General features: G+C 35.6%; 2 protein-coding genes and 1 long non-coding RNA gene across 3 annotated transcripts; 1 reads left to right on the top strand and 2 right to left on the bottom strand.

Annotated features, from left to right (window-relative positions):
- Positions 1-7: 7 nt before the first annotated feature.
- LOC113722471 (AP2-like ethylene-responsive transcription factor At1g79700) lies at positions 8-6,622 on the bottom strand. The gene is made up of 8 exons (XM_072073562.1): positions 6,578-6,622; positions 6,130-6,224; positions 5,763-5,845; positions 5,499-5,507; positions 5,254-5,342; positions 4,941-5,065; positions 4,259-4,335; positions 8-794 (listed from the first exon to the last, which is right to left on the bottom strand). Exons 1-8 carry the CDS (start codon positions 6,620-6,622, stop codon positions 118-120), a joined length of 1,200 nt encoding a protein of 399 aa, XP_071929663.1. The 3' UTR covers positions 8-117.
- Positions 6,623-13,870: 7,248 nt separating this feature from the next.
- On the top strand, positions 13,871-15,696 carry LOC140032791 (uncharacterized). Its single transcript, XR_011836678.1, has 2 exons — positions 13,871-14,273; positions 15,368-15,696. It is a non-coding gene; the product is annotated as an uncharacterized lncRNA (long non-coding RNA).
- Positions 15,697-17,101: 1,405 nt separating this feature from the next.
- On the bottom strand, positions 17,102-21,015 carry LOC113722486 (uncharacterized; the record flags this gene model as incomplete). Its single annotated transcript, XM_072073561.1, is given in 4 exon segments — positions 17,102-17,963; positions 18,199-18,435; positions 20,303-20,440; positions 20,884-21,015. Coding segments are annotated over 4 exon segments (915 nt in total), but the record flags the coding sequence as incomplete, so codon positions are not given.
- Between the last annotated feature and the right edge of the window lie 3,487 nt (positions 21,016-24,502).

Here is a 24,502-nt window from a genome sequence, read left to right as displayed (position 1 = left end):
AGGATTTAAGAATATGTTACATATACCTATCAGCCAACGCCAATTTCTAAGACAAAACCAAAGCTGCAGGTTGAGAATGATTCCAGATTTTTTAAGTTGCCAAACCAAAGAAGCAGCTTAGATGTTGCTACCAACAGATGTGATTGTTGATGATGATGATTGAGAAGGAGAAGTGGTTGCTTCTGGCTCTTTCTCCTCCCCCCTTAGGAATGAATCGACGTCAATTTCAAATGCTGGGCTGCCTGCTGCATCTTCCTCAATAAACTCATCTATATCAAATGGAGCATCAAAAATAAAGTCAATGCTAGCCTCAAACCCTGCATCAGTGAACAAGTTTGGTAATTCTGCAGTTTTCTCGAAGGTTATGTCCGAAACTGGAAGTGAATTGAGTGCAGTATCCAAGCATAGGTTCCAATGATCCTCATGCTCATCAGCAGGGTCCATCATGACAATTTGTTCTGGCTCAGTAGCAGCTACGTTTGAAACTGTTGGTTCAGCCACAGGTTTTTTCTGTTGCAAATGTTGTCCAAGGTTGTCTTGTGACTCAGACTTAGTAGTAGCTATATTTGGAACGTTTAGCTCAGCCACAAGTTTTTCCTCTTGTACTTGTTCTTCATGGTCTTCCTGTTCATCCACTTGTTTTTCAGTGGAGGATTCAGGATTTTCTGTATGCATTTTCTGGAGTGTCTTCAGCTTGTCAGCATATCTACTTATATCAAAGTTGGTTACTGCACTAGAGCCTCTGTACTCTAAGGCTGCCAAGTCATATGCCATAGCTGCTTCCTCTTGAGTGCCTTAAAATACAGTTAAAACGAGTTAAAGGATGTATAGAAAATTTTGCTAAAAAACAATGTAGATCCTAAATAAGCCAAAGATAGTTAGAAAAAGAAGATGATCCTATCTATGAAATTCTTGACATCTGACCAGGCAAAATTTATTTTATATTTCAAATTGCATCTTTCTTCTCAAGAGCCTGTGACATTTCAATTTAGCAAAAACTGAGATGATCCCCAAAAGATTTGGTAGTACAGTTTATGACTGTCTCCATTTGAACAAGTTTAAATCTCAGTAATCGACTAAACATGCATCATAGGACATGTGAAGCTAAACTGAGACTTCATGGTTCAGACCCAAAGCCTTTTATTGAACAATTGAAGCAGATAAAGGACATTGTACAGATCAAAAGATATGCACTTCAATTGAGTATTGTAACAAGGTGTAGATAAACATGGGAGAGGGAGCATTTGCAGACAAGTTTTTTATATGCCAATATTTCCTTACAAAAATGTTTAGACAGACAATCCAAAGAATTAGGTTCTCCCTCCTCCACAACCCACCTCCCCTACCAAAAAGGGAAAAAAAATCTTTCAAAAAAAAAAATTTTGAGCCCTCTAAAACACCTCTGTGTATTGATTTGTCATTCTTCTAGAACTGTAACATCTGATGACACTTTGCAATTTCAATTGTGTATGGCATGTCATATTATATGAACCATTTCAGTTCAAAATAGGCCTGTAGAGTTAATTAACACTGAATGAAGGATGAGTCTTAGCTAGCCATAACACATGATACTATTGTGGATTGACACCCTAAATTTGATCAGTTCAAAGTGATTACAGAATGCACTAAATTTTATTTGGAAAAACAAAAAATTATGGGCTTATTGTGCACAAAGTAAGTCCTTGCAGCCAGGTCCGACTATTCCTCTAACTCTTGTCAACCTCACTTACAGAACCGCACCCCCCCCCCCCCCCCCAAAAAAAAAAAAACTCCCACTTCAACAGAACCGATAGATGTTGACAGATTCACAGCTTGCCTTATACTTAGCGTCTGAATCTTTCTCACATTCCATGAAATAAGTGAAGAAAAAGGTGTTTAAGAAATAGTATAATCAAACTTCCCTAAAATAGAAGCAATAGTCTAATCAAGCTTCACTAAAATAGAAGCATCTCATTTCTATCTCACATTCCATGAAATAAGTGAAGAAAAGGTGTTTAAGGCAAAATGACTATTTTACATGTGCGCAGACAAGGATGTATTATCAATAATTAGAAAAGCAGGCGCTACAAACCTGGCTAACAAAAACTTCCTTAAAGTGCCTGCTTGCTGTCCCATGTTCTCCAATTTATTAACAAACAAGAAACAGGAAAAAAAAAAAAAAAAAAAGATGAGCAATTCTTTTGGACCGGTATTTCCTGGCCTTAAGCGTCTTTGGCACTTTGCCGCAGGACAAAGAGGACAGTCTTATAGGCAATGGGGAAAGAAAGGATGGAAGCTGTATCAAATGGTTAGGTTATTCCCAATAGATGCAATAACACTATGCCTAAAACAAAGCATAACGTTATTTTAGACGAATTTTTGGCTAGGTTCAAAGAAAAGGTTTTAAAAGACAATAAATGTATCTGAAATACTACAACCTTCTAATCGGTTATTAAACGGCCAAGTCACAATATTGTTGGCATTTCCCTGCAATTGGTACTTAACTCCTGCAACAGCTGGTGGCTTACCTACAGCCACCACAAAATCACGGTCATTGCACTTGTGTGGCAGGTGCAATTTGTAAACTATCATGTGCTCAGAATCATTTCTAGTTTCTGTGCAACTACATAACATTATTGTAATAATGAGCAAGAAAATCCTAGTTTCCAGCAAGATATGATAGTCGGACTTAATTTTAGACCTCAAAACATAATTCCGTGAATTCCTTCAAACTAAACTTCCCTGTCAAGCTTGTCGAAATGGATTTAGCTTACTAATCAAGTGGCTATTTTTCAGTAGACTATAATGTAGTTTCTAATGGTTTGCTACGATTTAGTTAATTCTCCTTCATATAATGTTCAAGTAGGTAGATCGAACTCGTACTTTTCTTCTATAAGAGCACTTGCATAATTCTTCCTTTGCCCCCTCTCCACTTCTTAAATCCAATCCCTTCTTTGCATAAATTAAAAAAAAAAAAAAAAAATTCTCCATTAGCACCTTCATCATCTGAACTGGAAATAATAACTTCCATAATGCCTGCAAGTGCAATTTGTACCGTGCAATCCCTTCGAATAATTTAAGACACTTACCTTAGAGGCCATTAACATTTCTACTGACAAACACATAACAAACCATAATGGGACGAGTCAGACTTATAGGCAGATTCAAAAAATTGCTTAGCCTTCTTGGGAAACTAATGCCTTTGTTAAGTTATCAGTCCAGATTGGCAGCTGTAATTTAGCTTAAAAAAAATGGAAGAGGGACAAGATGCCCACTCCAAAAGGGAATATTTCAGTTTTATAAATTTAAAAGCGTTGAACTGAAACTCAAGTGTGCGGATACTCAACTCCGAAGTGTGCGGATACTCACAGGCCACAAAGACAAAAGGATGGATTAAAAAATCAAATCAAATTAGCACGTGTAACGTCAGCTTTAGGACTAAAAAAAATGTTGTACATGACTGACCAAATGTGTACATTAATTTTGACTTGTTTCCACGTGAAAAAGCAACAAATCTTTCTTCTGAACAAAATAAGCGCAGATCTCGTAGTCTGATTATTGACTAGGCTTCATTTTTTAAAATAAAAGGCTTGCTGTTAGATTTATAGGTTGGATTCATTACACTTTTCTTTTCCTATGTCACGATTTGAAAGAGTAAACTACTTGCATTGTGCGTCACCTCAATCGACCAAATCACAAGTTAAACTAAGCAACCAATAACTATCAACACTATATAAATCTCTGATTTCTAATTGACAACATAGAAATTGTTGTGATGGATGGAGAGTAAACCACTAACTTTTTGTCTCTCAACGGCCGCGGAGCAGCCTCTTAGATTCCCATCCCAAGTTGAAAGTTTGACTTCTGCTTAAGCTCATTGCTTTGCGGTCAACGACAAATCAAGAGAGTCCAACACTGTACCAGTAGAGCATGAATGTGCGTTCTCGCGGCCTAGTTTCGCTCATTTCCTTTGCTTGTATCAGAGCAAGTTAGCATGATCACTATCTCAACTAAACGGCGCGAGTAATCTAAATCCTACCCTTTCCGCTAGACTAAAGCCTAACACACAATTTTAAAGTTCTCTGAGCAAAATACTTCTTTATATTCTCGAACAAACCAATTAACCATGCAATTGGTTTCCAACAATTACTATTAATGATACGAGCAAACAACCAAAACTAAGGTTAAAGATTTAACGAATAAAATACAAGAATATGAAATATTATTATTTGTATGAATAGGTCAAGGAATTCTTTTTAATGAGAAAACTTTTAATTACCGTAAGTTCCCAAGTACAGATATTTGTTCCCAAAGACACGTCCAATTCGCGCCTCCCATCGACCGTTATGATGATGCCTGTAAGAACAACTTTAACGTAATCAAAATTTTTCGTTCATAAAAAAAAAAAAAAACAAATTAAATCTTTTGCTGACGACTTCCGTACGCAAATCGCTCACCGAACGAGTCTGTCAGAAAAAACAAAGAAAAAGAATCGTGCACCGAACAAACAAGAACTCCATGAAAATAGTGGTCTGAAATGTGCGGTGCCACGTTATCTTTGACGGTCCGCACAATTTTGGTGCTTTCACCCCAACTTGAATACGTTAAAAATGACTGCCGAAAATGTGAGTTAAAAAAAATGACTGCCGCAAAAAGTGAAAAGAATATACAACATCAAAATAATTTTGGTTCTTTTTTTTTGCACCCTCCTATTCATCCTCTCGCTTCTCCCTGTACCCTTTCCACCCTCGAGCGTAGACCTGGAACCTAAACCTAGCAGTGGAGAAGACCCTGAGAGGCTTTCCGGCCACTGGAAAAATAATTCTGGTTATTAACTCATTTCTCCGAAAAGAAAATCTATTTGGCCATGCAAAAAAAAAAAAAAAAGATAGAAAGAAATAAAGAAAGACAAGTCAAAATTAAAGATAAAAATAATTTATGACATCAATTATTTATTATACCTAGCAACTCCGCGGTACTTGGAAACACCTCTAGAAAATCCACTGCTCCTCCTCCTTAGTGTGGTTAAATATTCCTCCTTAGTTAATTTCTCCATTTCTTCAAGCTCTTCCGAATAATTTTCAAGCTGCATAAATAAATTTCCTCAAAAATTAAAATTACAACCATAGATTATATATATAAAAAATTATACATTAATCAACGATAATTCATTTTAAATGGTAATGCGGGCACGCGCAGATTGTACAATTTTTTCTGCGTGGGGTACAAATTTATTTTGGCACCTGAGTTTTCGAAAGGACGAATATTAAATACCGGAAAATTCAGTATGGTTCCAGGTCCCCAGTACTTGAGGGCCGCAAGATCATAAGTACGGGCAGCAGCCTCCTCATTATCATAAGCCCCTGCATTTCATCAATAAATACAAAAATGCTAAATATCATAACTCTACTAATTATTCAGTCATTAGAAGTATTAATTATAATAAAAATCATAATTCTACTTAATTTTAACCTAAATACTTATTAAAAGGAATAAAAATATTGGGCTTGTGGGCTTACCCAAATAAACTAAGCAGCGACAAAAGCGATTGTGAACGTTGAAAATGACAGATATTTGATCACCAAACAAAGAATAAAACAGAGTTAGCAAAAGACAAATCCAGACTTAAACTTAATTAATCATATTTTTAAACAGAAGAGGACTAAGATTTGCAGATCTCCCTGTTTTCAGATGAATTTTTTAATCTGAAAACAGAAAAGTCATTAAAAAAAAAATTAAAACCCAAAAAGAAAAAAATGAAAAATTTAAAAATAAAATTTTACTTTGTCGTCCTTTCTTGGTTTGAATGGCATTCCAAGTAGTTTTGTCCCAGAGATGGGCTTCGAACCGGCCGGTCCATCTGTGCCTGATCATCAGAACAAATTCCATGGTTTTTTTTTTTTCCGAGAATCAGTCACAAATTTCATGCATGCAATCGAGAAAGAAAATGAAAAAGAAAAAAAATAAAAATAAAAAAACCGTCAGAGTACAATGCCATTCATGTTTTGTTTCATGCTTTGTTTGTCTGCTTGCTTCCTTGTGTGTTTTGTTTGTTGGTTAGTGTGTATTGTGTGTGTGTGTGTGTGTGAAACCGAAACCGTATATAAGAAAAATAAAAAGAGAAAAAGTAAAAGTTCATTAAATGCTTGCCTGGTGACTCCTCTGTAAATGGAGCTTCTTCTTGCAGCAATGGGGGAGGAAGAAGCATCAGCACTGATCTGGATTTCTTCTTGTCCCTCTTGGCTCTGGAGGAGGAAGAAGCATGTTTGGTAGTCCTAGATTTTTGAGCTCAATGCATGAAGAGGAAGGTGAGCATGAAGAATGAGGCCTCTTCATTTCTTCTTTACTTTTCTTTTTTTTTTCCTCCCTTTTTCTTGATGGTGGAAAATGAAAATGATTAGAGGCTTTTTCCTATTCAATGTGTGTTTTTCTTGAAGGGCTTTGTCTGTTGTGTCTCAAAGACAGGGAATTGTGAAAGGGAGACAGAACAGAGCGAAGAAAGAGAGATGAATGGAAGGGTGGGTTGGTTTGGTGAAGAATACTGGAATCAAAAGGGGGAAAAAACAGGCTTATTTTCTGGCAACCGAAAGTGGTTTACCAAATTGAGAAGAGACCATGGGGACAGTAGGGAGCCATTAGACATATATTTGATGAGAAAATGATAGTATTACTTTAGTGCATCCGCCTGGAAATAGTACAAATGTTTAGGATCAGAGGGTTGTTTTTATAGGACTGGGAAAGGAAGGAAGTGGAAAATAGCTGAGACATTGAAGAGAAATGAAATACTACTACCAAAACTAGCTAATGGTACAAAAGTTGATGAGATGGTGTTTTACTGTTTTATAGCTTAAACCCTGTAGACTGAAAAGGGGGTTAGTTAAGGAGAAACCATGAATTTAATGTCAAGGTTTGGTTAGCTAAACTGGAGTTAATTAGCACTTTGAACACTTGGCTACAAGTATCAGCCATGCAACTACCAATTGGCTGTGCTTTGGACTGCCTACACATTTGTTCATGCTGGGAATCTATCACACTCTCTTTCTCTCTCCTCAGTTATCAGATTTAAAAAATGAAAACTAATATTATATACACTATCAACGAAGCAGATATATAAATGTATGATACATAAACAAAAAATGAATTTAAAATTTAAATAGTGATGAATGTTTAAAATTTGTTAGATACATGATACATAGTTAAAAAGTGAATTTAAAATTTGAACACTTATGATGTGCCATTCATCTAAATTTGCTTGTGTATAAAATTTTTACACTGACAATATATAAAAATTAATCTCGAAAAATTATAATAGAGCGTGTTTGGATATCACACAATTTTTCTAAATAATATTTTACTTGTATTACAAACATGTTTTCTAATTAATTTTTATTTTACATATATTATATCACAAAAAATTTTAAAATAAATATTTTAAATATTATTTCAAATAATCTTCCATTGAATTTATTTTATTTGGTCGCAAGTAGCAACATAATAGGCAAAAAAAAAAAAAAAGAAATCGAGGAGTGAATTACGTTTAAAGATTTGGGTTTTTGGTTTCGTGACAGCTACTTTGCAGAGTTGTGTTTATTTGGGGGAACTTGACACGTGTGGCGCTGCATGTATGTAAGAGAATGGGGCTGCATTTGGAAAAAGCTTAATCGATGGGCTTCATTATGTGGTAAATTACGAGTCAAACCATCAAGGGAATAGTGCCAAGCAATTAAGGTCTAATTTGGGTTTTTTTTTTTCCAAAGCCAGAATTGACTTTTTGACATTTTACAAACCTAGGGCCTGTTTGGCACCTCAAGTTTTTACCAAGTTTGTATAATACTAGTTTTTTAACAACTTTTGCTACAGAAACCCCAAAAAACTTATCAAAATTTTTAACCTACACACTTAAAAAATACACAAAAAACTTTCCTTTCAACTTTTTTTTTTCTTCTTTTTCCTCCCCCACCCAACCCACCACATCCTCCGCCGCCGGCCATCACCTCCACCACCACTTTCGCCGCCGGTCATTATTCCGGCCGCTAGTTCCGGCCTTCAACTTTTTTTTTTCTCTCTATCTCAACCCCTCTCCACCTCTCCCCTCCCTCTTTGACCAATCTATGGTGCCTTTCTGAAAATTTTTTCCTTTTTTTTTCTCCCTCCCCCTCTCCTCTTAGCGTCTGCCTCCCCTGCCACCCTCCCCCTTCCATCCCCCTCCCCCTTTGACTGATCTGGTCGCGCGACCAGATCGCAAAGGAGGAGAGGGGAAGGGAAGGGGCGGCGGGGGAAGGGGAGAGGGGAAAAGAAGGGGCCAGACCAGCGGGGAAAGGAAGGGTGGCGGGGAAGGGGCGGAGAGGGGAAGGGAAGGGCCGGCGGGGGAAGGAAGGGGAAGGGGAGGGGATGCGGGGGAAGGGGAGAAGGGAAGGAGAGGGGCCAGACCAGGAGGGAGAGGGAGGGTGGCGGGGAAGGGGAGGAGAGGGGAAGGGGAGAGGCGGCGGGGGAAGGAAGGGGATGGGGAGAGGTGCGACCAGAACGCGTCGCGAAGGGGGAGAGGGAGGGTGGCGGGGAAGGGGAGGAGAGGGGAAGGGGAGGGGCGGCGGGGGAAGGAAAGGAAGGGGAGAGGGAGAGGGAGAAGGAGAAGAGGGATGGTGGGGAAGGAAGGTGGCTGCCATGGAAGAGAAAAAAAAGCAAAAAAAAAAAAAAAAAAAAAAAAAGGCAGAAGGAAAGTTGCTGCCATGGAGAACTCGAGAGAGGGAACAGCGGAGCGAAAGGGAAAGGAGAAGAAACGGGAAGGGAAGAAGGAAAAGAAAAAAGAAAGAGAGAAAAAAAAAGAAAAAAGAAAAAAGAAAAAGAAGGAAAGAAAATGAAAAGGAAAAAAACTTTTTATCTTACAAAAGTTTTTCTACAACTTCTACAGTGATCTACAGTAAAGTTTTATACAAACACCCAAAAAACTCACCTTCCAAACAGGACCCTAATTCCACAGGAAACCATAAAAGCCGGCAACTCTTGTGGTTCTTGAGGAGACTTATAAACTACCCAAAGCCCCTCCCAAACCTTCGATGTGGGATAACAACCTAAGCAGGCGAGCTGCTGTTAAGACCTAAAGAGACCTCACTCAACCCGGTACAGGCTGTTGTTTTTTTTTCCAAAACCAGAATTGACTTTTTGACATTTTACAAACCTAATTTCACAGGAAACCACAAAAGCCGGCAACTCTTGTGGTTCCTGAGGAGACTTATAAACTACCCAAAGCCCCCCCCAAACCTTCGATGTGGGATAACAACCTAAGCAGGCGAGCTGCTGTTAAGACCTAAAGCCTAATTTGGGGTTGCGGTATAAAAAAGTACTTCTGACACGTTTGGTGAATATTATTCTATAAAATTAGGAGTAGAGTTTTTGGTATTAAAATACTTTTAACAAAAGTTTAAATTTGGTGTTTTTAGAATAGCTTTTGTGTTTTAAAAAATAAAATGTTAAATTTAATTATTTTATCTTATTTTATGAACTAAATAAAAATATATATATTTAAAAATTTTTAAATTATACATTATTTAATACAATAAGTACTTATTGAAGTATGTATCTAATGAATATGCTATATATATATATATATATATATAGTGTTAGAGGGAATGCTCAAACTTGAGACCTCTTATTTATGCTCCTTCCTCCAAATCACCGGTACATTTCTCTCCCGATCTAAATAATATATTTAAAAATATTTAAACATGTAATAAGTGTTTTTGTTGAAAGCTGCATCTGTGAAATATTTTTAATCACGATACCAAACGTGGCAAAAAGTGAATTAATGAAGAAAAAGACGGCACCGTGAATAACGTAGGACAAAGGCCATTTTGTCTATTACGCTGTATCTTTGTCGATGGTCAGACTCATGAGTCATGAGGTGATGCGCAGCCGGTGGTGAAATAAAGAACCCTTTTGATTGCTAATTTTTTAAAATTTTTATAGAAAAATGTTTTGTGATAATTTGATATATTAGATAAAAATAATTAAAAAATATGTTCACGAAAAATGAAAAAAAAATTTTTGAAAACTGCAATCCAAACAAATTCAAATAGCTTTAGTAGTTGAGAAGTGAGAAATGAGAGCCAAAGTTAATCTTATATTATTTTGTTGCATTTTGAGAATCTGTTCAAAATTAAGAATTATGGGGATTATAAGGAACTGAAATATTTTTTTTTCAATTTATTGGAAAAGAAAGGAAGAAGTCATGCCTAAGAAAAATGACTAAGTAATTTACATTTACAAATATAATAGGAGAGTATGGTTGCTTCCAGAGTTATGCCTGTTCCCTATAGTGAATACTAATTGGCTTTTTAGTGTTTAAAGCTTACTTGGATGCAAATATGCATGCTGGAAGCCGTGCACTGTGCAAAATTTCCATTTTAGTCACTATTGAACTAAATAAAATTTCTATTTCTAGTTACTATGAAGTTTACATTTGTGGACCCAGTCGACAGGGGTGAGCAAAACTTGGTAGGGTTATAACCAGTGACGGGGCCAGGATTTTTTTTTGGGGAGACCAAAATTTTTTTCTAATAAAATTATGTTAATATATTATGTTCAAAATAATTTTCTTCTATTTAAATATATAACATCTAAAAATATCAAATATTAAATTTAATTATAAAGGTATGTTTATTCATAAATATGCGGTATAGTTATGACAAAAATTAACAAAAAAGATAACTTTTGATTAAATATCTTATAACATCACAAACCATCCAATTTGCATATTATGAGAAGATGCTCTCCAATATGTCACCTATGCAGTATATATATATATAACCATGTAATATAAATGTAACTATTTTCAATTGAAAAAAGATAAAAGTTATGTTAACATAATTTGAAATTTCAACATCTTTTCTTAGAAGTAAATTGAGCTCTACGCTCTTTCATAGAACTAAATTCATCTATGATTGAATCATTGCTAAATTTTTCAGTAACTTCTTTTTTTATATACACAGTTAGACAATCATTCAAGAAATTATTTTGCATCTTATTTCGGAGATTTGTCTTGATTATTTTCATAATTGAAAATGCCCGCTCTGTAGTTGCAGTTGATATAGGAAGAGTAATAACAAGTCTAATAAATCTGTCAATAAGAGGATATATCACTGATTTTCTTGTCTTCACCAAGTCTTGATATAACTCATGAATACCAGATAATTCTTACAATTCAAGATGATTTGGAATGTCGAACTCAAAATATTGAAGTTCTATTCTTAGACGCACTAGTTCTTGCTTTTAACAATTATGAATTGGGTCTTTTTATTCTAATACATCACATTGGGTCAATTTACTATGGAACATCAAATTATATGTTTAATTTTTGAAAGTTAAATAATTAGTACAATAAAAAATAAATAACTTTTTCTGAAGAAAAAAATTAATTCAAAGATGACTAATTCATATATATATATATATATATATATATATATATATATATATATCTCAACTCTCATAATATAAACTAAAATCGTAAAAATTTAGGGGGGGCAATTTTATTTTACACACATATTTACATATTATGAATTAAAATTTTTAAAACTTAGAAGGGCCATGGCCCCCTCTGTCCCCCCCTTGGCTCCATCATTGGTTATAACCATAGCCTACTTGGACCAGATGCGGTATTATTCGTGTTATAAGCCAATTGCAAAGTATTGAACTTAAATCTTACATTTACTGTTTGGAATCCTGATATCTGTTTTAGGGATAATTTCAGAAACCTCCATTGAGATTTCTAACTATTTTACTGCCTTCCTTTCAAGTTTTAAAAATTATACTAACTTCTCTTGAGATTAATTATCTTGTAACATTTAACCCCAATGGATAATTAGAAAGTGATATTGGGAGAGAAAAGATAATATGATTCTACTATTGCTCCTCATCTAATAAATTATTTAATTAATCTAATACCAATCCAAATATTAAAGAAAATACTATAATTTGTTGTTTTTATCATCAAGGATTAAATCACATAGGGTATTAAAAATAGTGCATCATTCTATATATTTCACTTAATGTAAGATCCAAATTGTTAATTTCAATTACAAATCCATTATCAAATATGATCAACAACATATAATCAAAAAAATCTGTAATCAAAATATTATAAAAAACGAACTTTGATACCATAAAAATTTCAGTAACTAACCTTAATATATTGACAAGAATATTTATGATGTTAAAGTTTGTTCTCTATAATATTTGGTTGCAAATTTTTTTGATTATTTGCTGTTGATCATGTTTGACAATGGAGTATTAAATTAATTAAATAATATAGTAGATAATGGGCAATGAGGAAATCATATTATTTTCTATATCCTAATATCACTTTTTAATTATTGATTAGATCTAAATGTCACAAGATAATTAACCTCAAGGGAAATGAGTATAATTTTTAAAACCTGAAGGGAAGCCAGTGAAATAGTCAGAAATCTCAGGAGAGGTTTCTAAAATTATCCCTGTTTCGTATGATTTTTACTTCTCCCGTTTCAACCGCTAGTTTTTTCAGATGCTTTCTCTCAAAGTTTAAATCAATTGGTATAATGCCATTCACCATCCCTTTCAATTGTATTCCTGTAGGGTGGATGGTAATTCCAATGCTGTGGTAGCTATTTAGGACTAGATATTTAGTGCAATGCCAGCCGACGTAAACGCTAGAGCCGTGGAGCATGGTTGATAGTTATGATCTAATTGCAAGGTACATGACTTGCATTTCACATCTGAAGTATGAAATTTTGACGAAGGGTTGCCAATTGGTTTTGTACTTCTCCACCTCAATTGTTAGCTTTTGAGACGAATTCTATCGAAGTTTATATCAATAGGATGGGCACAAATTTTCATAAAGCAAAGGTAAGGTTGCAAAATATAGGAAACTGCAATTGAACAGAAAAAGGTTTGGGCTTAAACTTGCAGGGTGCAAGGTATAATGAGAGTCAGGTAGGGAAGGGCAAGAATCTTTCCTCATATAAATCCTTAAAAGTATTTAATCATTAGAAAACACATTTTTGTTACTGGAATAATTGATCTCTAATTTCAAAATAGCAATATGAATCATTATTATTTTTTACATACTGTTTGATCAGCCAAATTACTTTGAATGTTTTAAAACTACTAAAACTATTATAATGGATTAATGTTGGAGGTGATTTCTAACAAACTTAATAAGTATATGGTGCTGTGATGTTTTCCCTTTTTTGTTTAATTAGTTTAAGCTTGGATTTGCCAATAATTGTCCTGTAGCTCTTTCTTTTGTATTTGATAATATAAAGCTTGTGACTTAGTTGTCATGCTTCTATATGAGTCAGATTTCGAGTTGCTGCAGTTTGTTTTGAAGACCTTAAGGTCCTATTTAAGTTCTTATTTTGATGAATAATAATAATGGTGTAAAATACTGATAGTTTTAATTAAGTGATTTATTAGATGGAATAAACTCAAGTTTGAAACTCATAAGGAGTGCATGAACATAATTTGCGAAGAAGTAAGCAGTTAATAAAGTTGAAATGAAGTTTCGGATGGATATTTGAACATGCCAAAAATCATAGCAAAATAACTCACCAAAAGGTCGCATCAAGTGACTAAGAAATGATATTTGTATCAAACAAGATGAACAAAGTCTCTATTCAAATATTCCATCAAACAAGGAAACTCAAACGAAGTGGAGAAAGTCTTAAAGTGGCAACAAAATCAACCAGGGGCGGATTTAAAGGGGGCACTGGGGCACGGCTCCACTGCCCCTTTAAATTCCTATAATACATTTATAATTTTGATATAATTATAAAGTTGCTTCCAGAATTTTTTTTTAAAAAAAATATGAAAGAATGGGTCATAAAATTTATATCATTCACTTTCCTCCTCTAGTCCCCATTTTCCCCCAACAGAGCTAATTACTAATTATATCGGTTATTTCTTTTGGTCTCCATTCCCCAAGTTCCCTTTACTCCTGTGGTCCGCCATTTCCCTTCACAACCGACTTCTCTTCTTCCACACCCAAGCCAACTACTCTTTCTTTTTATCACTTCATCCAATTATCATTTACTTCCTTTGTCCCCACTCCCCAATTTCCCTTTCCTCCTCTGGCTCCCGGTTGTCCCCACTCCCCAACATACATACGAGGGTTACTTTTTCTTCCACAACCAAAGCTTGTTACTCTTTCTGTTGATCACTTCATTCGATTTAGAGATTGTACCAGAATCAATTGATTTTCTAGGACCTGAGTCCGCCACATTTTGCAGCTCTTTTCACCAACTTTAGGAGACCATCAAAATCAGGTTCTAAACAATTACTTCTTATTATTATTATTTTAAATTTGTTTGCAAATGTATTTCTAGAGCATGAAACTATTACTGTTTTAAAGAAATTTGAAAATTGATTAGTCAATGTAATAACTAATAAATGGGTTATTTGATATATATTTTAACTTTTGAAATGGTGATTTTATGCATGAGACTTTTTTTTTTTTGCTTAAAAAAAAATTAGAAAAAGAGCAGATAAAAAATTTTAGTGTTATTTTTGCCTTCATTAAAATTTTTTTCTGACTCCGTCCCTGAAATCAACTCAAGTGACAGTTGCAGAAAGCCAAGCAAAATGAACTACAAAACCAACCTTTCACTTTCAGCCGTCCTAAAAGATGTCTCGCCCATGGAAAAGAGTTTAGGACGTTGTCTCGAGCGATGCAAACCTCTCCAGCATCTGAATTTGGCAAGCCACACAAGCCAAAAATCTCTGATCAGATTCACGCATAAGTGTCTTCTACAATAGTATCTAAAGCAATTAAAGTGAGACTTTCAGACATCAATCATGTTGCAAGCCTATTAAAAAGGGATAATTTCAGATACTTCCCTTGATGTTTCTGATAATTGCATTTAAATACCCTCTAAAATTAAAAATTACACTCACTTCCCTTTGATGGACACATTTGATAAATATTGTAGCCCTTGTCATTAAAAGAAAGTTAAAAGGGTGGGAAAAGGTACTAACACACAAAATTTTGTCAACTTTATCCTCTTTATGTTTCGAACGAAACATTTGCCACTTTGTTTATAAAAATTAATTAAAAAAGAGAAAAAAAGATATGAAAGTAGTAGGGATCCTCTCAATACAACAAAGTGTACATCTGCAATTCTGCGCTTTTGATAGTCAGAAGTAAGAAGAGTTGGATAGGTTGCAATGGCTTTATCTTGGCAGCATATAAGTTAGTTAAAGTGTAAAAAAAATGCATACTATTTTCAACTCTTGGCATTCTTCCTCTCTATGGTAGTTGAGGAATAATAAAATCAATTTTGCTTCTTGGAATGACAAAATCAATTTTACTTTTGCATATGCTCGCACCAAGAAGCAAATAAAAAAAATATTATTGATGCAGGCAATTTTTTCCTCGCATTTTTGCAATAACATTAGCCACAACATTTTGAGAGCAAGTTGGTCGTCAGGAGGCTTTTGGTGCTGGCATATCCGTCACAGAGGGGAGGTAAGTGTAATTTTTAATTTCAGATGATGTTTAAGTGCCATTGTCAGAAACATTGAGGGAGGTATCTGAAATTTTCCCCACTTAAAAAACAGTAGTGTTGAACTTTGAAATATGGATTTTACTTCTTTTGTTTGATGTTCCTTCAAGTGAAACTACCATTCCGCAACAAGTTTCTTTTCTTTTTCAACTACAATAAAAACTCTTCTGAGATCAAATTTTGTTAATTCTCTGACTCTAGTTGAAAAAGTTACTTTCTCTCTGTAAAGACTATAGAGAATCATTATGACAACCAAGTATAATTCATGGACATGTGAACCTTTGATATTATTCCAATAAATGACCTTTTTCCTTGATCGTCTTGTCCTCGTAGATTCTCTATTAACCCAACTAAATTTCTAAAGTCAACAGCAGTTGCCTGTAAGCATTGGCAAGGTACAGAGAATCATGGATGTACTCAAAAGAGCATCCTGAAAGTCGTAGATGGCTGATACTAGGAAACGATGATACGTTCTTGCCGCCAACTTATTAATTATTATATAACGACAAAAATATGCATATGTATTAAAAAATTTTGTTTTCTCTAAGTTGATCACCCATAATTAATTCCATTCGACATAGAAAGAGTTCACAAAGATTACGTCTAAATTGATGGAAATTTCCTGAGAAACTCAAGTTGGTGAAGATTATATCCTTTTTGAAAAAGCACCAAGTAACTTGCCTTTAATGGTAACCACACAAACTTTCCTCGCGGTATTCTTGAAAAATAGATATCCTTCTTATCTACAAACATAATTCTTATGCCCCCTTCTCCCCCAAAAATCCTTAGGCTTAGTAGGTAAATGTAATCTCAAATTGATTGGAAAGTTGAACAAAGGACAATTAAAGCTAATGGTTGGAAGCACGGAGAGTAGGCATTGCTTTCATGTGTGACTTCTATATTTGTGCAGGGTAAGCATCAAGCCATTGACAACTATGAACTGACTGAGGTAAAGGAAACTGTTTGGACACTCACTGTTTTCAATATTTTTGAAAGAACAGAACATGTGCTCTCAACCCACGATTTTCTTTCCAATTTATTTTGGAAACACCATCAGTTACATCAGGATGCATACAAGAAACCTTAAATCACCAAATAATTACGAGTTCGATTATGTCCTAATTTGAGAATCTACATGACCACCAAGATTCAATTCTAACTGGCATCATAATTGAATTTTCAACAATATTTCACACTAGTTTGTCCACAAAATAGTGCATTGTTAAAACTAATGAAGAACCATTCGACAGGGTGGTCGAATTTTCTTCCCCTTGATAGTGGCGATTGAGTTGACAACTCATAAAAATACAAACTACAAACACACACACACACTAGGCACCAGTTAATTTTTAGCCTTTTGCTTCACTGACGAAACTATGAGAACCCAATATGTAGTTGTCTGATAGGAAGTTTAACACAACGAGGACACCAAAAGGGGAAAGCTGCGAAACAGTAATTTCATTTCAAACATCGAAGCTAAAACATATAGTCCATATGTGAATTTTTTGTTCTGCAGTACAAATATTAGTAGAAAAACAAAGTTGGATAAAGGAAAAGGCCGGACAGAAGAGGTGCTTCCCCTACACATGAGATTAATTTTAGTAATCACTCCACCTTTTCATCAAAACAAAAAGATATAACCATTTGTGAATGGCAGAATGTGATACAGAGTGTATTTCCAACCCTTCTTATAAACTGCTTGCATGGTGGAGTCATCTCCAGCATAGCGACATAAGCCAAATAAAGACATCGTATCTACACGATCCACAAGTAAGTTTGAAAACATAATCCTGTATAAGGAAGTTACTAATGAAAAAACCCCAAATCCAAAAACATCTTTCCCTTTCAAACGTTTCAAAAAACAGCAATCAAACAGGTTTCCATTGTCTTTAAAATACTAAAACCATTGCATAGCAACAATCCCGACTCCTCATCAACTTTTCCGAAGCCAAGAACTGCCACTGGGGGAACCCCAAAATGAATTTGTCAGCCACAAGCCAAGCAGGCCCATGGCCGCTTAAAATTGAGTTTCCCAGCTTCCAAGATTCACAGGACAGAACCAAAAGAAGAAAAGGTGACTGAACCACTTCCACCACATAAATGCAGGCTTCCAGATTCAACCCTTTTCCTGAAAAACACCCTTTCGAACAAGAAGCTTTCAAGACAACCATGTAAATCAAACTCACCAGTATCATAGACCGTTCTTGTATAATCTGAGCCTGCTGCCTTTGTACCAAGGCCTCTTTCAAAATGCTTTACATAATTCGTGATGTTGTTTTGAGGTCCCGTGTTTTCTTTTGGTTTTTGATCAAACGAAAACCGACAAGGTTCACTGCTTCCTCTGCTTTTGCTCCTTTTATCTACTTGGTCCACGGTGAGCGCATTGCTACTACTATGTGCAGTTAAATTAGAATCCTCACGGCTTTGCATCAGCTGACCATGCCCCCCCAGTGTCTGTTACAGAGAATAAGAATCAATCAAATATCTACTCGTATATAAGGTAACGATTTCAAGCTACCGCTGAAACCGGAAATTTGGATTACAACAAGTGAAACAAGTGTATCTTCTAGCAAGCGTTACATGAGGAAACCTCTTCAAACAACATAACTGGCAACGAGTCGCAACCATAAAAAAAATGATCTTGGGAAAAAAAAAAAACAACAACAGGACAGTCTGGATGAACAAATACCTGTTTTTCCTTCGAGAAACTATCATGCGCATGAAGAGGTAGATTGATGCTCAAACTTCCTTGAAGTACAGGCACAATGTCATGAACTGCAGTCGAGGGTCCAGCAGAGATATGAGAAGGATCTTCAGATGCAGAAAAATCTGAACTATCAAAGGTTGATATTGACACGCATTCATCGAAATATGCCATAGCTTCTTCTGCAAGACATTTTGATATCTTTTTCCTTTCAGTGCTTCTCTGTAATCAAAACATGCCAAGACCATCTCAAAAAATCAGAAACAAAGATGAATATAAACATATACAAAGAAGACCAAATCACAAGAAAATTGCTCCTTTTTTTCCCAGCAATTCTTTCCTGCCCTTTGTGATTAAGGTTATAGCTTCAAGAGTACCACAACTCGTAGCTTTTGTGCCTGTAAATAACTAAATACTCCTAGCTAAAAAGGAATAAAATAAAGAAATAACGCAGATCTTCTACAAGCTTGGACATTATTGCAAAACAACTGACACATGCACCATCTCTTATTGGCAATCACCAAGACTTTCCAATTGAGATCCGTCGAGAATAAGACCATTTTGTACGAGGCATCTGAGAAAAACTACATCTCAAGTCCTAGAAATAAGTACAATGAGCTGCATGTTAGCTAAAGAAGACTACGACTAGCACTTGTATAGAAGATAAAGTTGCTTGACCTTTAAGAGGCTACACAATTGTTCAGTTCAGCTCCTCAGGGAGGGAGAAGGATGCTCTAACATATTCTTAAGGTTGAAACCAACCAGTCACCTTGAAAAGAATCAGCATTATTAATGACCGAGATTACAGCAAAGCAAAACAACAAAAAAATTACATGTTGGACAAGAGGGATAGAACTGCAAAATTCAACCTGCATGCATCTACAAGACCTCATGCAGTTCACATGCTATTAAACCAACAGACTGCAACACATTTATTTTCCACTACTCCAAAGTCGATTTAATCTACAGTTCCTTAATACTTTTTTGACAACTCTACGGTCAACCCTTATCATCAGTAAGTGCAAAGAACCACATAAAGGGACATCTATGTCTCCACGAAACATAAAATTTTGAAGGAAAAAAGGAGGAATCTCTTATGTTTCCTTCCTCTCTTCTCTCTCCCTTTCTTTCATCTGGCATCTGTCCAGACAGCTCCAGGCTACCCACTTGACATGGTCTTCACCCCCAATCCCACAAAAGACACCAGCACTGCCTCCCAGAAAGCACACCAAAACCAGCAAGGTCCCCTGGCTAATGCCAGATGCTACAGGAATCTTAAAATTTCCTAGTTTAAATTATTATTCAATGCCAATGGTACATGTAAGGTACTAAGCTTTGAAGATGAATATTGGTACCAACATAAAAATTATTAATTAGATTACAGATTCTCTTGCCAATTTTTATTTTGTACCAGTCTGCACATAAAATAGACGGATACAAAAGAAGAAAACTGGACTAGGAAGTGGAGAGCTGGGGTGTTAGCGTTGCAGTTGACTTTGAGTGTGTTGCTGACACTTATTTACCAGTATCTGAATGCAAACCAAAGGCAAAACAATTATTACCTCAGTCCAAGACAAAGGAAAATAGATTAGTCTCAGAACATGGATATTCCAAAGTTTTTTCCAAAGGTAAAAAGGCAACCAAAGACAAGGCATTGAGAAAGGGTACCTAAAAGAGGGGCTTTGGGTGAGTTGGCATGGCAGGTCCAAGGTGGCAAAAGACGGTGGGGGTGCAGAGACTAGATTTTACAGAAAGGTAGATGTGCGAAAAAAGAAGGGAAAGAACAAAGAAAAGGGAAAAGAAGAAAAAAAAAACAAAATGACTATGCTGGACACAGTATGACCAAAAAAAAAAAAGAATTTTCAGAGTTCCACAGACCGAAGGAAAGAGTTCTCTTCATATCAAGCGTTTATAACTAGGCACTACGATTACAGCTTTAACAGTAGAAAGAAGTTGGATTCTCTGAATCACTGTTAATGGCTGAAACTGGTATAATAAACTGTTAGTCAGGAGAGGCGTGATTTCCTGTCTCACACCACATAAAAATTCCATACGTTCAGAAAATGACAGGCAGAAAGTGAAAACATACTTTTCTTCCAGCACGGGATTTCTGAGGATTAGATGTTCTTGGATCAGGAAGTGTCTCCTTAAGTATTCTACTAAACTCCTGCCCACGGTGCTCTTCTACAGCCAGATCTGCTCTAAGTTTTCTTGCTCTTTCTTCAGACTGCACCATCAAATATATATGAGTTAGACAAAGTTATTCAGCTCATGATAATTTTCTCAAAAATGTGGAAGAAAGAGGGACTAAAATATATACTATCCAGAAAAAAAAAAAGAGAACCATACCCCGTAATTACTAGACCTCATGATAGTTATACAAAAATCCACTACAAAGCTCAGAAAAGTCCAGAAAGGCCCTCTAAGTAAAGCGTCCATAGGTGCTACAAAATAAGGTTCCAATATTGATAAACTTGGATTCTTATCACCACATTACAAAAATCAAGATACAGTGACGAAGAGTACAGCATTAAGATGCGAAATTCCAGATATAAGCTAAAAGCATTACAAGATAATTCTTCATTTAGATAAGCTTCAAGCACTAGAAAAATTAAGAGTGTCCTACTTCACCATGGCATTAACAAAGGTTAAAAAAAAAAAAAAAATCACCTCTTCAAGTTTTTGGGCATATTCTCTTCTGATGTCCAAGACCGATTCAACAGAACCAGAGTTGACACTGAGTGGAGGTATATCAGCAATGTCTGCAGTCGCAATACCATTAACATTACCCCGTCGAATAGCCTGGAGTGAAAGGCATATAAGCAACTCTAGATCAATAAAGGTCCAACAACAAGAGCAAAGCAAATATACATATATTGGACAAAATGAGGAAAGAACATTCACCAAAAGGTGGATTTGTCCAAGCATTTACAAATTGAAAGTCTATTCTTCACTCAGGGGATAGTTTATGCCGGTGCAATGTAATCAGACATTCATATGGTAAAGTCCTAAATATCTCAAACTGAGTAGTATTTCATCCATGGAACATAATTCACTATGAGTATGAATAAGCCATTTGGATTCTGTAGTCTGGTCCTACCTATTGCACTCACACTTCTTGCCTATTAGTCTCCAGAAGTCAACAAATCATTTTAGCTTTATAATCAGATGGTAAACCCAAGGTTTTGGTCATGAAAATAAAGCTCTAGAAAGGACTAATGGTGTTTAGGTTCACTTAAAAGCATTAATCGAAGACACAAGTAAAATGGTCTGCTAAACTAAATTCCATACACTATCTGGACCAAATAAAAAGAGTAGAAAGATTTTAGAGCACTGTGAGGTCACAGGAAAATATGCATAAGAACCAAATCAGATAGGAGAAGGTACCTCACAACTAGACAAGAAGCATTTTGAAGTATTATTGAATCCTGAGTAACAACTGGCAACTCAAGGAATGGAAGCTAATTGTCTAAACAGTATAACCGAATATAACCCAATGTATTATATAAACAAGCTGCAATCCTCACATAAGGTTGAGATTAGCCAAAAATTGGAAGCAGTAAGGACCTAGAAAGATGGAAATTGTGAGGCAGAATAGTTCTCGCACATTGAGATTAAAAATAATTTGGAATGACCAGTATGTGAAAGCTATACAGCTTAAACATATATCTTCACAAATAAGAATAAGAGCCAAATTCAAATGCACCCTTTGTGGGGCAGCTCATTTAAGGCATGAGAATTGCAAGAGAAAGAAAAGGGAGATAGGAGGGAGAAGAGAGGAAAGAAAAGTTGCTGGATATTGTCAAATACATGAGGATCACTTCTGTCATATAAAAGGGATAATTTCAGTCATTATGATTAATGGGGGGACAAAGAGCTACAACCATTACAAATCGTGAGCCCTTAACATTTACAATCAACATGAAGAGAAGAATAAAGAAGCTGACAAGATACTAATTGTGAGAATAAATTGTAATTCACTAACACCACCATGAGAAAAAGAAAATGGGAAAACAGACAATGCTATCGCTCCATGGTTTGGAAAGATAAAATTATCTCCATCCCTAACATTCAAAATCAACCAAAAATGAAGTCAAAACCAAGTTCTATGCTGAGTCACAGAAAGACACTCAATTTGTTTGAAGGCTATATTCTATTTATTTATTTATTTATTCACAGATACAAGAGAAAAGCATAAAATTAAAACATGGAACTCTTATTCAATTTAACATGTCCAACTGGAAAGAAATGAACTCGTTACATTACAAAGATGAATAAATCAAAGGAACAAGGAGAAGTAGGTGAAGTGCCTAAAAACAACTCCTACGATTCCAAGGGAACAGCCCTCACATAATTTATGTCACAGAACCGGAAAAACATTAAAACTACCAAATTTTTTTAAAAAAAAATTAAAAGAAAAAATAAAAAACCTGATCAAGCAGTATCTGTATTCATGACATAAGCAGATGAGATGTAAAAAATAAATCATAATCCTACTAAATAAAATCTGAACCGAGAATTAGATCCTATGGATCATCGTTAAACCTCTTACACATGTTATTACACTACATCAAAAGTAATTACACACAGTTCTCACTCAAATTCAGTTTGACTACTACTGACACTTCTATGTAGGAATAAAAAATGTAAACATTTGACAAATGCCATAGAATGGAAAGACAAGAACATGGCTGTTCAGAAAATTCCTGAAAATAACAGATTTCAGGAGTTCTATCTGTTTCTTCACTTAGTTAGTATAGCTCAGTACAACCCCCCCCCCCCCCCCCGCCCCCCCCTTTTTCTCTTTTCCTCTCTGCCCAACAAAAGTTACCTGTGGCACTGACCTACAAACAAGGGATTGCTGGCAGCAAGATGCATACCTACACTTCAAAAATAGTGTGTTCACTGTCCAAATCTTACCGGCTGAGCCAACCCTTAATGGCAATGTAGATTTTATTCTGACTTTTTCACTACCAGATTTTTGCTGTATTAGAGTTTTAGCTTCAAAGACAGGTAAATAATTTCAGATTATGCTGAAATATGATATTGCTGAGAAGTGAGGTCTTTGTATCAGGATTTTATAATTTCTGAATTAGGTTTCTGATGGTGTCAAGTATTTAAGTGTACAATTAATTGGCTAGTTCTCAAGAGATCTTGGACTCCAAGACACTTGTCAACTTGCTTACTCACACCCTCGGCCTCTTTCTCCCCCTCTCCCTCCCTCCCTCCCTCCTCCTTCTCTGTGTGTGTGTTTTTGTTTGTGTTTGTATGCGGATTTAAAATCATAAAAATTTGTAGATCCTGATTTCAAATAAGACACCAAAATTGCAAGGATAGCATCGGATTCTGTTGTGTATCGGAACTTCATCTACACTTCAGTGATTCCAAATCCATGTGCTTGCTATCATCCCAGTTTGTCCCCACTTTGCTTATATATTATTGGGATGAAGTGAAATTATTTTAGTTTAACAGATTGTGTTGTGCTTTCTCTGAGCATTGAAAGCTTCCTTGGTCAATTAATGCTCAGGATATCAAAACCCTATTGTTTCCCTCTCCAGCTCAACCCTCAAAACTTTCTCCTCCTTATTTTCCTTTCTTTATCTCTTTCTCCTCTTAAAATTCTAATTCTGCCACATCCTACAATGATTGCTAAAAGTTTTCTAGACATACGACCCAGAGGCAGATCTTAACTCCACAGGCATATTAGTGCTGCATCACAAAGCAACAACTAAAGGTGTTAATAAATCGAGCTGCACATAGAGAAAGCTCATTCTAGCTCGTTTATGTTGAAAAATGGCTCATTAAATTTGGTATGCGAGTCAATTTGGCACCCAGTGCCAAGCTCTTTAGTTAAATGATCCAGACTCAAAAAGCCTGTCAACAATCAAACATGCTTGTCACAAAGCATGTAATGTATAAAAGCACTACATAGCTATGGATTGAACATATATTCTCTCAGATTCTAACATCCTCTTCCTCCCAAGACCTTTTCTTGTACTCTACTTCCCAACAACCCCAAAAAGCAATGCCAAAAAAATATTTCCTTTCCATATACCATCAGCCATTACAAAAAGTTAACAGCAGACTAAGAAAGAAGCAGACAAAGACACAACCCCCACGCCATCACCGTGTGTTCTCTCTCTATGTCTCTTGTCAAATATATTATGCTTCCAATCTCTTCATCAGTCTCTGCTCTTGTTACTACATCCCTATTACCTTCAACCTAGAGATGGATCTATGTGTGTGTAATCTGTCCATGGCTCTATACAGTGTGCTCCTAACATCTTGG

The sequence above is a fragment of the Coffea arabica genome, unplaced genomic scaffold (assembly GCF_036785885.1).
Source record: "Coffea arabica cultivar ET-39 unplaced genomic scaffold, Coffea Arabica ET-39 HiFi ptg000070l, whole genome shotgun sequence".
Classification (NCBI taxonomy): domain Eukaryota; kingdom Viridiplantae; phylum Streptophyta; class Magnoliopsida; order Gentianales; family Rubiaceae; genus Coffea; species Coffea arabica.
This window is presented reverse-complemented; position numbering and strand designations above follow the sequence as displayed.